Source organism: Tursiops truncatus, chromosome 6, assembly GCF_011762595.2.
Source record: "Tursiops truncatus isolate mTurTru1 chromosome 6, mTurTru1.mat.Y, whole genome shotgun sequence".
NCBI lineage: Eukaryota > Metazoa > Chordata > Mammalia > Artiodactyla > Delphinidae > Tursiops > Tursiops truncatus.
In genome coordinates, this window is record NC_047039.1 from 67,190,698 (window position 1) to 67,203,923 (window position 13,226).

General features: G+C 37.1%; 1 protein-coding gene across 1 annotated transcript in view; it reads right to left on the reverse strand.

Moving 5' to 3' along the window:
* Positions 1-13,226, reverse strand: part of LOC117312634 (transient receptor potential cation channel subfamily M member 3-like) — a 74,707-nt gene that overhangs the window by 40,051 nt on the left and 21,430 nt on the right. The window contains exon 4 of the mRNA XM_033858162.2: positions 58-229. Within this exon, the coding sequence (XP_033714053.1) occupies positions 58-229 (172 nt within the window). The remainder of the gene's footprint in view (positions 1-57; positions 230-13,226) is intronic.

Here is a 13,226-nt window from a genome sequence, read left to right on the forward strand (position 1 = left end):
CAAGTTTTCTCACTTTCAGCCTATTTGAAGGCTGAGTGGGAACAGTAGCCGACTTACTTGTATTTATCTTCTGGAGTGAAATATGCTTTTCCAGTTGTCTCCTAAGTTTCACCTCTGCTCCATACTTTCCGGTGGTCCCATTGTCGGCCAGAATGAAATGAGAATGCATGCTGTTGAGAACAGTGAGCTTGCTCATGGGATTGGACATGGTCTGATATGGCCGGACAACCTGCAGAATTTCAAAAACAGGGGCAAAGTCAGAGAAAAGAGTGAAAAATATGAAAAGGAGAACCAGACAGACAGGAATGAGAGAGAGAGAAGGGAAATCAATTCTTTGGTACAGTGAAAGGATAGTCTACATCCTCCTCCTAATACTGTTTTGGGTAGAAGCAAGATTTACAGTAAGTATTCCATTAATTTTCTGGATTCATACAGAAATGAGAGTTTGTGCTTTCACTGTACTCAAAAACTGGCAAGTGAATGTCTGTTTCATTTTGAAGTTGATTGTTTATATGCTGATGAACCAAAAATAATTTTTAAATTTAGCTATTTTGTTTCTTTCTTTCTCCTCTCCTTCATGTCCATACATCTAATAGGCAGAGAAAAGCAACCATGATTCTGGAGTACAGTGGAGGATGGGGAGTGGAGGGTGGAGAATGGGGTCAGGGGTGATCTTCTTTGTCAAGCCCATTCAGCAATCTGAAGGTCTGTTATTTAAACAGACCTTAAGACACCTTAAGGTGTCTTATTAGACACCTTAAGTGGAAATGCTGAATGTAAAATAACTGTATCATGATATAAATAAAAATCAGGTTCACAATGTTCATCTCTGTCTTAAATTTTTATTATGTTATTTTAATTTCATGGTGCATCAGACTACCTGAAACAGAACAATTCTTAGTATGGTCTTTCAGACTTTTGATCTGAAAAGAAAAACAAAACCTATTGTGCGCCAGTTGCTTTATATACATTATCTATACTCCTTGCAACAATCCTGCAAAGTAGATGTTGTTATGTTTATTTTGTAGATGAAGGAACAGAGATGGAGATTAAGTAGGTTTTACAAGAGTTTACCACGCTCAGAACCAGAAATCACAACCAGGTCTGCCTGATTCCAAAATCTATGCTTATTCATTCCCCTTTCCCAAACTGCTTAGACACAATGGAAACAAGATGACGTGTTGGAAACCTACTCCTAAAACATTTAGGCAGAAATTTCACTCAAGACTATGAAAAGGAACATTTAACCAACTCACTGTTACACGGTGTCCATACAGTTATTTCTGTACTGTATCACTGAAATTGACAAGACAGAAATAAATGCTAAGGGACTTTTATTTCTGTGCCTTTATGCAGTGTATACATTAATTATAGAGTTGAGATGCACTTGTTCATTTTAAGTATATAATAACTCATCAGGCAAAGCTGTAGTTTGCTAAAGGAATTTAGCAAAGTAGTTTGCTAAAGGAATTACAAAGTGATTCAGTAAAGACAGCATCAGTAGAAAAGATCTCATAAAAGCCATATTTTACACCTTGATGCTGATTCAAAACCCCACATTTCTGTATGCCTGGCAAACAGAATCTACTCAATGAATAGTGAATGGATTAATTCAAAAGACTTGAGACAGACATGCTTTTATTAAAAGTTGAAAAATAAAAACCCCCTCTTATCTGAATTGTTTGGGAATTGATCTAATCTAAACTTAAAATGGGTAATTCTGAGCTTTTGAAATATCTTTCAGACCTTTTAATAAATGTCCCTATTTGTTAATATACCATTAATATACCATTAATTCACAGCTTATTCTAGATGGCTCTCATTTATAAAGGAAGCCTATAAATTTGTGATTATTGTTTCCAGTAATCACATGGAGCAGTGTTCAATTACCCCTTTGTCTAGATGAGTGAATGAGAGTACCCCCTGAACTACAGAGAGAGTGGTTGGCTAACCCCATCCTGAGTTCTTTATCACTGGAAGAGTAGGTTGCTTGTGGTTAAAATTCCCATTTTGCTGTTACGCATTTTTGATCATAAAACATTCATTCTATAACAGAGTGCAAGTTAATAAATATTAATGCTTTGTTGAAAAAGGCTTAGCAGAAAGACTTTCTCCTATTCTTAAAGTACCTCTGCACTGTACTTTTGGATAAAAGAAAAAGCTTTAGTTTACTGTTTTCTCTTTCCTAACGGCAGTTCCCCAAGGCTCCATGCCAAGAAGGAGGGAACCCCAAAGCAGTTCTGTGAGGGGCATGGGACAGTGGATTTTCTAGAGGTTAAACTATTTGTGATGGAGAACTCCAGACACTTGTTCTAGATGACATACGGGGCACGTTTTCGAATTCTTGGGAGCTTAATTAAAGACCACCAGTGAAAGTGATGTTTTCAAACAAATAAAGGAGTGAAAATGATTCTGGGTCAACCTGACTTAATCACCACAATCTGAGAATAAAAGAACACAATTAAATAATCTGACTATATTCTATATATCTGTTTCCCCCACCACAGGATTCTAAGGACATTGGTGCTTCAGCCTTCTGAGTTTTGACCTTCGTTTCTTGTGAAACACGGTGCACCAGCTCTTTGGGAATACGGTACATTTGAATTAATCATGATAAGAGGATCAAGTTTACAGTGTCACTCATGAATTTTAATGTCTTCATCTTACTGCTCCCCATTTCTTTGGATCTTATGTTAAAGTAAGTTAAAGGTAGTTATATTTTGCCAGGGATTTTTTCTGCTGAATAATGGAGGATATAAATCCAAAAAATAAGTTAAATGTCCTAAATTATTTTCCAGTCATCATTGGAGGAAGGTATGTTGAATCCTGGAACAATCATGAACGTTTGAGGCATGGAAATCTCTTTGAATCCCAGTTCTGTCAATGGCTGTGTGAATCTGAGTCTCACATTTTTAATCTGTAAAAGAGAAATGATAAAACCACTTACCTCATGGGGGTTAGATGAGATTATATGTGCAAAGTACCTGGCACCATGCCTGGCTCCTAGTAGGCAATCTACAAATGTGAATTTCTTCTCAAGTCCTGCTTTAGCTTAACAACTATAAACTGATTTTCCAGTTGCAAACTAGTGACCAACATGAAATGATGGGAGACAATTCAGTCACTTTTGTTTTACACAGGGATTTAAATCAATCAATATGAGTAAAGAAAACAAATTTATCAGTTGCCAAAATATGCAAAGTGGTTTTTTTTTTTGCATGTCCTCCTAGGTCATTTAAGAAGGTGATATTCTGGAAATATTTGTTGATTAACTGCAAAGTTGGAAATAACTTCCCAAATACTTCAGAGGAATGCATTTTGGTCTAACTTGTCTACAAAATACACTTAATATTCTTCATAACAAACATACCAGCAGTCTATTTTTGTTCAAGTTACAATTTGCATTTCTACAAAAGATTTGCTGATCTTCCTGTTAAGTTTTTCAAATAGAAAAAAATAATGCCTTTGTATCACATGAATACAAATGAATTTTTCCTTCTGACAAAATTTTAGAGGTAATGTAAAACTTTTATTGTTAAGAGCAAACATAAAAAGGACTTTTTTGGAAATGTGTGTATGTGTGTGTGTGTCTGTGTGTGTGTGCATGTGCATGTTTGCATAGCAAGAACAATTGTGACCTGTAGGGATACAGATTACTCTAGCACGTTTCTCAGCCAGTGTTTCCTGGGAGAATCAAGCCCTAATGCTCTGCAGTATTCATTGTATGTAATGGATCACCTTCTCTCCTAAGAATATAGGATGGTCCATGTTATGTACCATCCTTGAGAGAAATGAGAAGAGAGTCATTCAAATAATTTTCTGTGTTTTGTAGCTCAAATGAGGAATCTGGGTTGGGAAAGACTGAATTGTGTCTGAAAGGACTACATATCAAGTGATCTTTCATGATCGGTAACTACATTGGTATCTATACCTAGAAGGGAAATCTGCTTAGAAATGGATTTTAGATACTTAGTATTTCACTCATTAATCTATTGTACATGCTTTGTATTGGCTGATTGGTAAAGCTCTAGTTCTAAGGCCTCTGTGTACCTTGATTTTGCAACAAAGAGGGAATGTAATAGAAGCTGTTCAAGAAGTTAATGAGGTGGAGGGCCTTTATATAAGATACTTGTAGGGCCATTATCATTGCCAGGAGAGAACCGATCTAGAGACACTGCGGAGAAACTGAACATCATTCGTGTGTTGGTGCAGCGTGCTGCGTTTATTTTACTTGGATGGGCTGAAATCGATCATTTGGGAGCTGATCTAGGACACCTGCTGGAGTTTTCCTAGCTATTTTCATGCATGTTCTGGTCTCACCCAGGAGTACTTAGTAGGCAGTCAGGAGATGGGACTTCAAGTTCTAGTTCCCCTAACTACTTTTGTGAACTTGGGCAAGTCTTCAAATTTATTCATTCATTCGTTCACACACCCATTCAGAATTTCTCTAGGAAATGTATGTGATAAGTATTGGACTGGCTTGAGGAGACATATAATCTTGCATCTTATCTCAAATAAATATTCAAAATATATTAATCAAAAGAAACTTTTTGGAGGGTGGTTTTCTCATCTGTAAGGTAGAGGATTTGACTATAAATTCTGAAGGCTTTCTACCTCTAAAATTGAGTCTGTACAGTCTGTATTAAAAAATACATTTGCCTTTTCCAAGTTAGCACAGAACAATGACCTTCTGTGTGTGCTGGCCACAAAAAAATTAGTTCGCTCATATCTTGGGGTCTCCTCCATTTTGTGGTGCTTTCCACGACGCAAGGGCAGTTTGGGTATCTGTGACTTCTTTCCTGAACAGAATTGAATTGAGTTAAATCAGGTTTCTGAGTCATCAATCACAGGCCTTCTGCAATCCCAGACGTTATTACCTGGTGAGGTGTGTGTCAACCTGCCCCAGGCAATACCAGGGTAGGGGATGTGTAGCCCACCGAGTCATTCTTTTCCTCCTAATAGCACCATGATTATAATTTAGGCAGGAAGAAAATTAGCATTCTTTGACTACTTACTGTATGCCAGGCACTGTGATAGACACTTTTACATGGATTAATCCATTTCATGCTTATTTTAAACACAAAACTATAGAGGCTCAGAGAAGTAAAGCGTCTTGACAAGATCTGCCCCACTAACCTCACTGTTTCCTATAAATCGCATGTAGACCTTAAATTCCTTTACAGGGCAGGAGACATTTAGAGGAAAGACAGAGGACCCAGCCTGATTTTAAATTTATAAAGGGTATTATGGTTGGTTTTGCTGCTGGACATTTTTGTCAGTGACTCAGCCGGGCATTAAAATCCTGCTGACAGCTGATCAGATTACTTCCAGATGAGTTCTCCAGAACTGTATAGGAGACAGAGGTCAGGAAAGGCACCAGCAGGCAGCAAAATGGGGTTTGTGCTTTGGAGAGAGAGACACAAAAGGAGTGGCAAGGTACTCTTCAGATCAGGCATGCGTTTCTGGGAGGGATGAGGGTATACTGCAGAGAAGTGGGAAACAACCTGTGTCTGAGGTAAAGAAACAAGGGGAATGAGAGAATGAAATAAAAAAAAAAAGGCACTGTGTATCCTCAAAATCATAGCAAGGCCTGACCTAGAGGGAACACTGGCTTGTTGTTTCCTATTCAGGCAGCTCAGCTGCAAGTCTAGGTATGAAGCAGGGTCATATTGAAACCCAGATGCTGACTCTCAGCTCAGCAATCCAAACAAGAAACCAGCAAACCCAGGGATCCATCTCTAAAGAATGCCCAGATACTTTAGCTGCGTGACTCCCACTCAAATCCACAGGAAAACAACTGCATCTTTTTGCAGCACTTTGAAAATGTGTTCTTCACCTCACGGGCTGTAGAGCTGCCCCGTCCACATTTCAGGCTTTCTGCTCGAATAGGCTCGCCTCCCTCTGCCCTGTCCAGAGGTGAACTGTGTACCATTCAGATACAGGGTCTACTGGTTGTGGGAAAGGCCTTGAGTTCTGAAAGGGGTTACTTGCTTTAGAAATCACCATGTATCAGTGGGGTGATTTTAAAATTTGTTCAGAAATTCTTTGAAAATCTTCCCTTAGTCTGGCTGGATTCAGTGACACACTTCTAAGCAGAATAAAACAGAAGTGATGGTGCGTGGCTTCCAAAACTAGGTCATAAGAGGGTTCCTCTTCACTCTCTCTTGGATCACCTACTCTGGGGGGAGCCAGTTGCCATGTTAATAAGGCAGCCTCCTGGAGAGATCCACATGGTGAAAACTCCTCCCAATAGCCATGTGAGTGAGTCATCTTGGAAGCGGGTACTGTAACCCCATTCAATCCTTCAGATGATGCAGCCCCAACTGACATCCTGACTGTGACCTTACGAGAGACCCCAAGCCAGAACTACCCAGCTAAGCCACTCACCAATTCCTGATCTGCAGAAACGGTGATATAATGAATATTTAAAGTCGTTAAGTTTTGGGGTAATCTGTTACATGGTGATAGATAACTAACATAATACTGCATTATTATTATCTTCTTGGAGACTTCAAAACATATTCTCTTCCCTCTACTCTGGATTCACTGATGCATCATAATTTCATGACCTCCATTCTGCCCCATTCTGGTCCTCTAAGCTGCCTGGCATTCCATCCCTAGGCTCTGATCAGTTCTGGTTCCTATTCTACACTGGGGCTATGACTACCATCCTCCACGTTCCTCATACGTCTGACCCCAAACACTATCTCTCCTCATTTGGCAGATGATCTGACTCCTGTGTTTACACATTTGCCAGCTGGATGACCCAAGGCAGGTTATTTACCTTCTGGTCTCAGTGTCTCCATTTGTAAATGGAGATTAATAATGATTATAACTACCTCACTGGGTCATTTTTAGGATTCAATGAGATATAAAACGCATGAAATGATCCACATATGAACTCAAAAAAATGACAGTTGCTCTTATATGGAGAAGTAATATTGCATAATAGGTAAGAATATGATCTGGGGAATTGGATGGCCTAGGTTTACATCCCAGCTACATAATTTATTAGTTATGTAACATTGGGCACGTTACTTAATCTCATTGTGTTTAGTTTCACCAACAGTAAAATGGGAAGGATGATAGTGATACTAAAAATAGCAACTTCTGAGTGCCATTATGAGAATTAAATGACTATCTGTGTAAAGTGCTTAGATGGATGCCAATACTTATTAAACTCTACAATTGTGTTGATATTATCATTATTGTTATTATTATTTCAGTGATAAATGATAAACCTCCAGCTAAACTTCAAAATCCTGCCATCAACTCTCTGCCTACATATTCTTTCCTCGTCTCCTTCGGTTACAAGGGTACAGGTGGTTAATCTCCCCTTTAGCTCTGGACCCCATCACCTCAGGGCCACTCTAGGACTTATTTCATTAATTATCTCCTCTCCAACCCTAACTCCATTTCTAGCATAAACTTATAAACAAACTCAGGTCTCTCCCATCTTGAAGAAAAAAATCCCTCAAATTATGGCTCCCTTTGGCTCCTCATGTCCCTTCTCCGCATCCCAGACAAACCTCTAAAAGGTAGTTTCTACTTGCCATCTCTACTTCTTTTTTTTCCTCCTCAACCCATTGAAATATGGCTTGATCCTCCATCATGCTTCTGAAACAGCTCTGACCAGTGATACCAATGATGTCTGTCTTGATCAACTCGATGAACACTTCTAAGTCCTTCTCTTCCTTAGACTCTCAGTTGTACTTGGCATTGCCCTTCACTCAGTCCTTCTAAAACACAGTCTTCCCTTGGCTTCTAAAACACTCCCTGGTTTTGCTCCTCCCTCTTAGCCCTTCCTCTGGTCTCCTTCGCAGGCTGCTTTTCCTCTGCTCAACCGTTAAATATTGGCTATCACCAGGATCCGGGATATCATCAGGCCCTCCTTTTCATCACTCTACATACTCTGCTGTATGTAGTGATCCATCCACTGCAGTGGCTTTAATTATCATCTATATGCAGATATCTTCTGAATCTAAGCGGGTAACCGGATCTTTCTCACTATCCTGCTGGACATTTTCACATAGATATTTCAAAGGAACTTTGAAATCAACATGTCCAAATCCAAACTCAACACTGTGTTTACTGAAACTGTATTACCCATGCAACTGAATGTAGCCCTGAACCTGAGTGTGGTCCAGGTTTAGCTAGCATTGGCTCCTTCATGACTGTAAAGACTTGGGTGGGTCTCCTTGTCTCAACTTCTCCTCTCACATCCTCTGAATATATCGTATCTAACCTAGTCATAGAAGTCTAATAAACTCCATGTAATAACACTCCTGGGAGGTTTTCTGAGCTTACAGTATGAAGTCACATTTGGCTTGCATCTGAAGTAAATGAAAAATGTACTGAGTTGAAAATGACACTAGAATTATCAATTGCATTATTAAACTTGATTTTTCTTGGCTTAAAATATAAAAATGACATCAAAAGAACACTTGCCAATTAAATGTAACAACTCTTAAAGGTTATAAAATTCTGAGAATATATCTACAGCTTAGGGAAGACAGAAGATATTGAACGTCAAGATAATTTAATAACCACATAAGATGATGCTTTGGAAATCTACCTTGTGTTCTCATCCCCAGGCTAAAATGAAAAGTGCTTTTTCTTGTGATCATGCCTAGATTTTTCATTTGCCATGTGTTTCGTTAATCTAAATTTGGGAAAAGACAAATCATAAAGGCTTCATAAACTGTTCAATTATTTGAAACAATTCTGGTCAGATTGTTTTCTAAAGCAAGAATCTAAGTCTGAAATGAGTCATATAAAAAATCACAATTCATTGGAATTTCTTTCTTGACTTAACACTGGTGACACTTTCATAATCATCATTCCAGATTGAGAGTATTTAGGGACAAAGAAAAGGGCTCAGGCCACTCTCATTGAGTCTACTTTTGAGTTTAATTTACAGGCATAAGATATCTGCCAGTATCTCAACTAACAATAAAAACATAATATCATTAAATATTTTCTTATGTATCACTTGGCATACTATTGGGTTGGACAAAAAGTTCATTCAGGGTTTCCCATAAGATTTTATGGGAAACCCTGAATGAACTTTTTGGCCAACCCAATACTAGTTAAGAGTATGGGCTTTGGAGACAGTGGATCTTGGCTTAGTTTTTTTTTTAATGGAATAAAACATATCTCAGCAGGCTAATATATACAATCACAGAGAGCTTCCTCAAATATGAGCTCAATAAATTGCAATTACTATTATGATTATGCTCATTGAAGTTGTATAAAATAGAGCAAATGTTTTATAGTCAACTTAGAGATGAAGAAATCAATCTTATAAAGTTTAAGTGACATGTCAAGGCCTTATGTTCATGCAAAGTATTATGTTAGTGGTTACCATCAAACAAAGAAAACAATTTAATCCCTATTTTTGAGGAGTTTTTAATTAAGTAGGGGAAAAAGACAGTTGTGGGAGAACTACCATCAGGCATATGATATTGCGGGTGAAGTCAGGGAAGCCGTCTTGGTGGAAGGGAGCCTTGAGCTTAGTTTGACGGAAGTATAGGATTACGGGTTGCCATAGAAGAGAAGAGCAGTAGGAATAATATGGAGACATCACAGAGGTGGAGTTAACCTTAAGAGCTGAACAATATTCGTTTTCAGGTCTAATGGCAGGGCAAAAGATTGTTACTATCTCAGTATTCATAGCATTATTCTTCATCAAAGTCTGTTGTTTTTATCTATTAATTGAAAGATTTGGTTAAACAGAGTTGAAGGTATTTAAATTTAAAGAATCAAGGCTAGTTCTATCACTGAGTTGGGAGGATCATGCATCTTTCAAAGGGGTTACGGAAGAGTCTCTTCTCATTCCACATTTCTTTGTCTCCATCCCCAACGTGTAGAGGCTTCACCATCCACCTCCCAACTTGAGCTGCTACATAAGAAAATAGTTTTATATTCAGATACTTGGTTAAAAACTCCCTCAACTATAGTTACTATAGTATGATCAAGCTCTGTAATATGAGCAGAGATTAAGTTGTGGTAAAGTTGTGAACCAGATATAATTTATCATTATATTTTTTCCATAATGTTTATTTTCCCTGAAGCCTGAATTTCATCATGGCCAATCCATCTCCTCAATATTTATTGAGTACCTACTATGTGTGTGGCTCTAAGTTGAACTCAGAATCCAAAGATACATGCCTCATATCTTTAAAGTCTAGTTAAGAGATCAGACTTGAAAGGAAGTACATTTTTCAGAATATCTAGAAGCACACCCTAGGACAAATTAATCTTTCTTCTTTATTTTTAGGGCTAGTATTTGCCTTTATGGTGTCATTCCAAAGGTATATTCAAATTCTAAGATGAATAGCAACTGTGATGTCTACTACTTCTATCAATAAAATAACTCTAGTAGTACTTGAATTTTCAGCTTCTAAAAGTGCTCATCTGAGAGCCAGCCCCACAGAAATAAAATGATCTATATTTTCTATTGGTTTGGATATAAATCTACTGTAATAAAATATCTGGCATAAGATATAGAGCCTTTCTTTTATCCTTATTTTTTTATTTATTTCAAGTAAATTTCCTGGATTTCCCTTGACATTTACTTTGTGCCACTTCAATCTTATTCTGGAACATAGACATAGACTTGACCCAAAATGCAACAATCCTATTTTTTCAAATGATTGCATTTTGATAGAATTCTGAAGTGGTCAGGATTTTTAATAATATGTTGGTTGTTTTTCTCTGCTACCTGATGTCTGATCCTATAAGGTTTCCTTTTTGATGTTTATTACATGTGTGTTTGTTTATATAAAATGGAAGAAAAAGGATAGATGGTATTAAATCAAGCTAGCTATGGAAATTATTGTAACTACTTAAGAAGCTTACCAGACAACACTTCTGTTTTAATGAATTTTAGGGAGATTTTTACCAGTGACTACATATTTCACTCAAATACTTCTTTTTATGACAGCCTAACATCATATTCCTTTTAAACTATCATTTAAATTATACATTAGAATAATAAACACATATTTAAATGTCCCTCAAACTATGTCATAAATCCTGTATACCAAAAACAGCACTTTTGGGAATTCCCTGGCAGCCCAGTGGTTAGGACTCTTTGCTTTCACTGCCGAGGGCCTGGGTTCAATCCCTGGACAGAGAACTGAGATCTCACAAGCCGCGTGGTGCAGCTAAATAAATAAATAAATAAATAGAAAAGAGGAAAGAATCTATAGGAAAGAGAAAATTACGATTGGAAAGTGAATCACCTAAATAGGTCAGTACACAGATTAAAAAAATTAAATTAAATTAAAAAAACCTCACAAAAAACAGCACTTTTGCTCCAAATAATTTACAACTTGAAAAACAAACTCTTATTATATAAGAGCCTGAGAAGTCCTATGTGTATTGTGGTTTCCCAATTTTGGGGGAAAAGCATGCCAGAGTGGTTGAAATTCAACAGATCTTGGTCAAAGATTTACTAAAAAATGAAAATACGATTGTTTTTCCTGTGCTCTCTACAACCTGCCAATTTTACTTCCTCTTCTCGGTCTCTCCGCAAGTTCACTTGGATCTTTGTGAGCCATGGCTTGCCTTTATTAGACCCCTGTGAGCAGGGACAATGAATGTGCACATTTTATTGAACTTATAAGTGGCTTTTTCTGCTCCCTGAACTGGGATCAAGTCTAGTTTTGAAGTCAGACAATGTAAGTAAGTCCCGTTGGCACAGGCATATGTAAGTTCCTATTGGCATAGAACAGGTAAGAAATACAGGGAGAAAGAAAAGAAGAATGAAAAAGAGGAGCACATGAGGAGGTGAAATCAGAGAAAAAAAGGTAGAATTGGAGGAAAATGAATTAGGGGTGATTCACCCAACCCAGCAAGGCAAGTAAATACAATATAAGTATTGTCTTTCCACAATCATACAGAAATAGAAGACAAACAAAATGACACAGAAAGGCAGTAGGCCAGCATTCTCTGCAAATGATTAGGCAACTGAGGTAATTATATGGTTACTCTATCTTGAATAAAGAAATAATCAGCCTTCATTTATTCATAGTTCATCTGCATGAGAAAGTTCCAAAACGGTTTTCCCCCCACAAAATTGAATAATAACAACTCAGGTTTACAAGAGAGATGCTGAAACTATGAACATTTAAAAATGACTTCTGAATCATCACGACATTTTAAAGAGTTAATTCCTTTGTTAATAAAATGAACTATTAGATGCTCTTGGTATTAGGGGGCATTTTAGCATATTCTAATTCTTTAAGAACTGTATTTGTTCTAGTTCGCAGCTGATATATACTTAAAAGCCAACTTGGAATCTAAGGCAAATATTAACCCAAATACGTTCCATCAAAGACTAGTCCCAGATACTTTGAAAAAATTAGTATTACTTTTCCAGTCGGTTCTGCCAACATAACACTTTGGGAATTGCTGCTTGAGATATTCAATTTTTGTATGATACAAAACAGCAAGTACATTTTAGTTAAGAGAATATTACACTGATAAAACTATCTCATTCCTTATTCTACATATTCTGGATAAATTCGTGTTTCTACATGTAATTTGGAAGCATAGATATGGACATTTCTTATCACTTAAAATAAAGTTATTTATCACTTAAATAAAGTTCTGAAGGATTCAAAGAGTGTTTATTTCCATTTCATGATCTTTGATTTTTAAATTCAAAGTATTTTGCATTGCATTTTAAAAAATTGCACATACTGTGTTGCACTGAAATAAGATGGTTTCATTATACTGCAACACAATAGAAGAAGCAGTTTAGGACCAGTTACTTCTCAACCTCTTTGATTAAAAAAAAAAATTTTTTTTTTTTTTTTTGACTCTGACAGACTTCATGTTACTTAGAGAGAACTGCGAAGCACATTTATTACTCTATGGCAGGCCCTGATTGGGAATGGAGGATTGTATTGATCTGATATAGAGAAGCATTGATAAATAATTAATTGCTAAAATTATTGGGGACAAAAGAAATAAATAATGCATGGCAATCTGTGTACATAGTCTAACTCATACCAGTGGAATTTTGGAAAGTATTACATAAGGGAAAAAGTCTGGTTGTTAGTAGGAGAGAAAAACCCTAGAAGGTAGGTGGGGAATGACCTGTTTGTGGTTTTAAACAAACGAAAAAGAGACCCTGGAAATAAGACAGTGACTCAGAAAAAATAGGACCAAATTCTCTCTGGCAAAACTGTTGATTGATTGGTCAGTGTGTGGCTCCT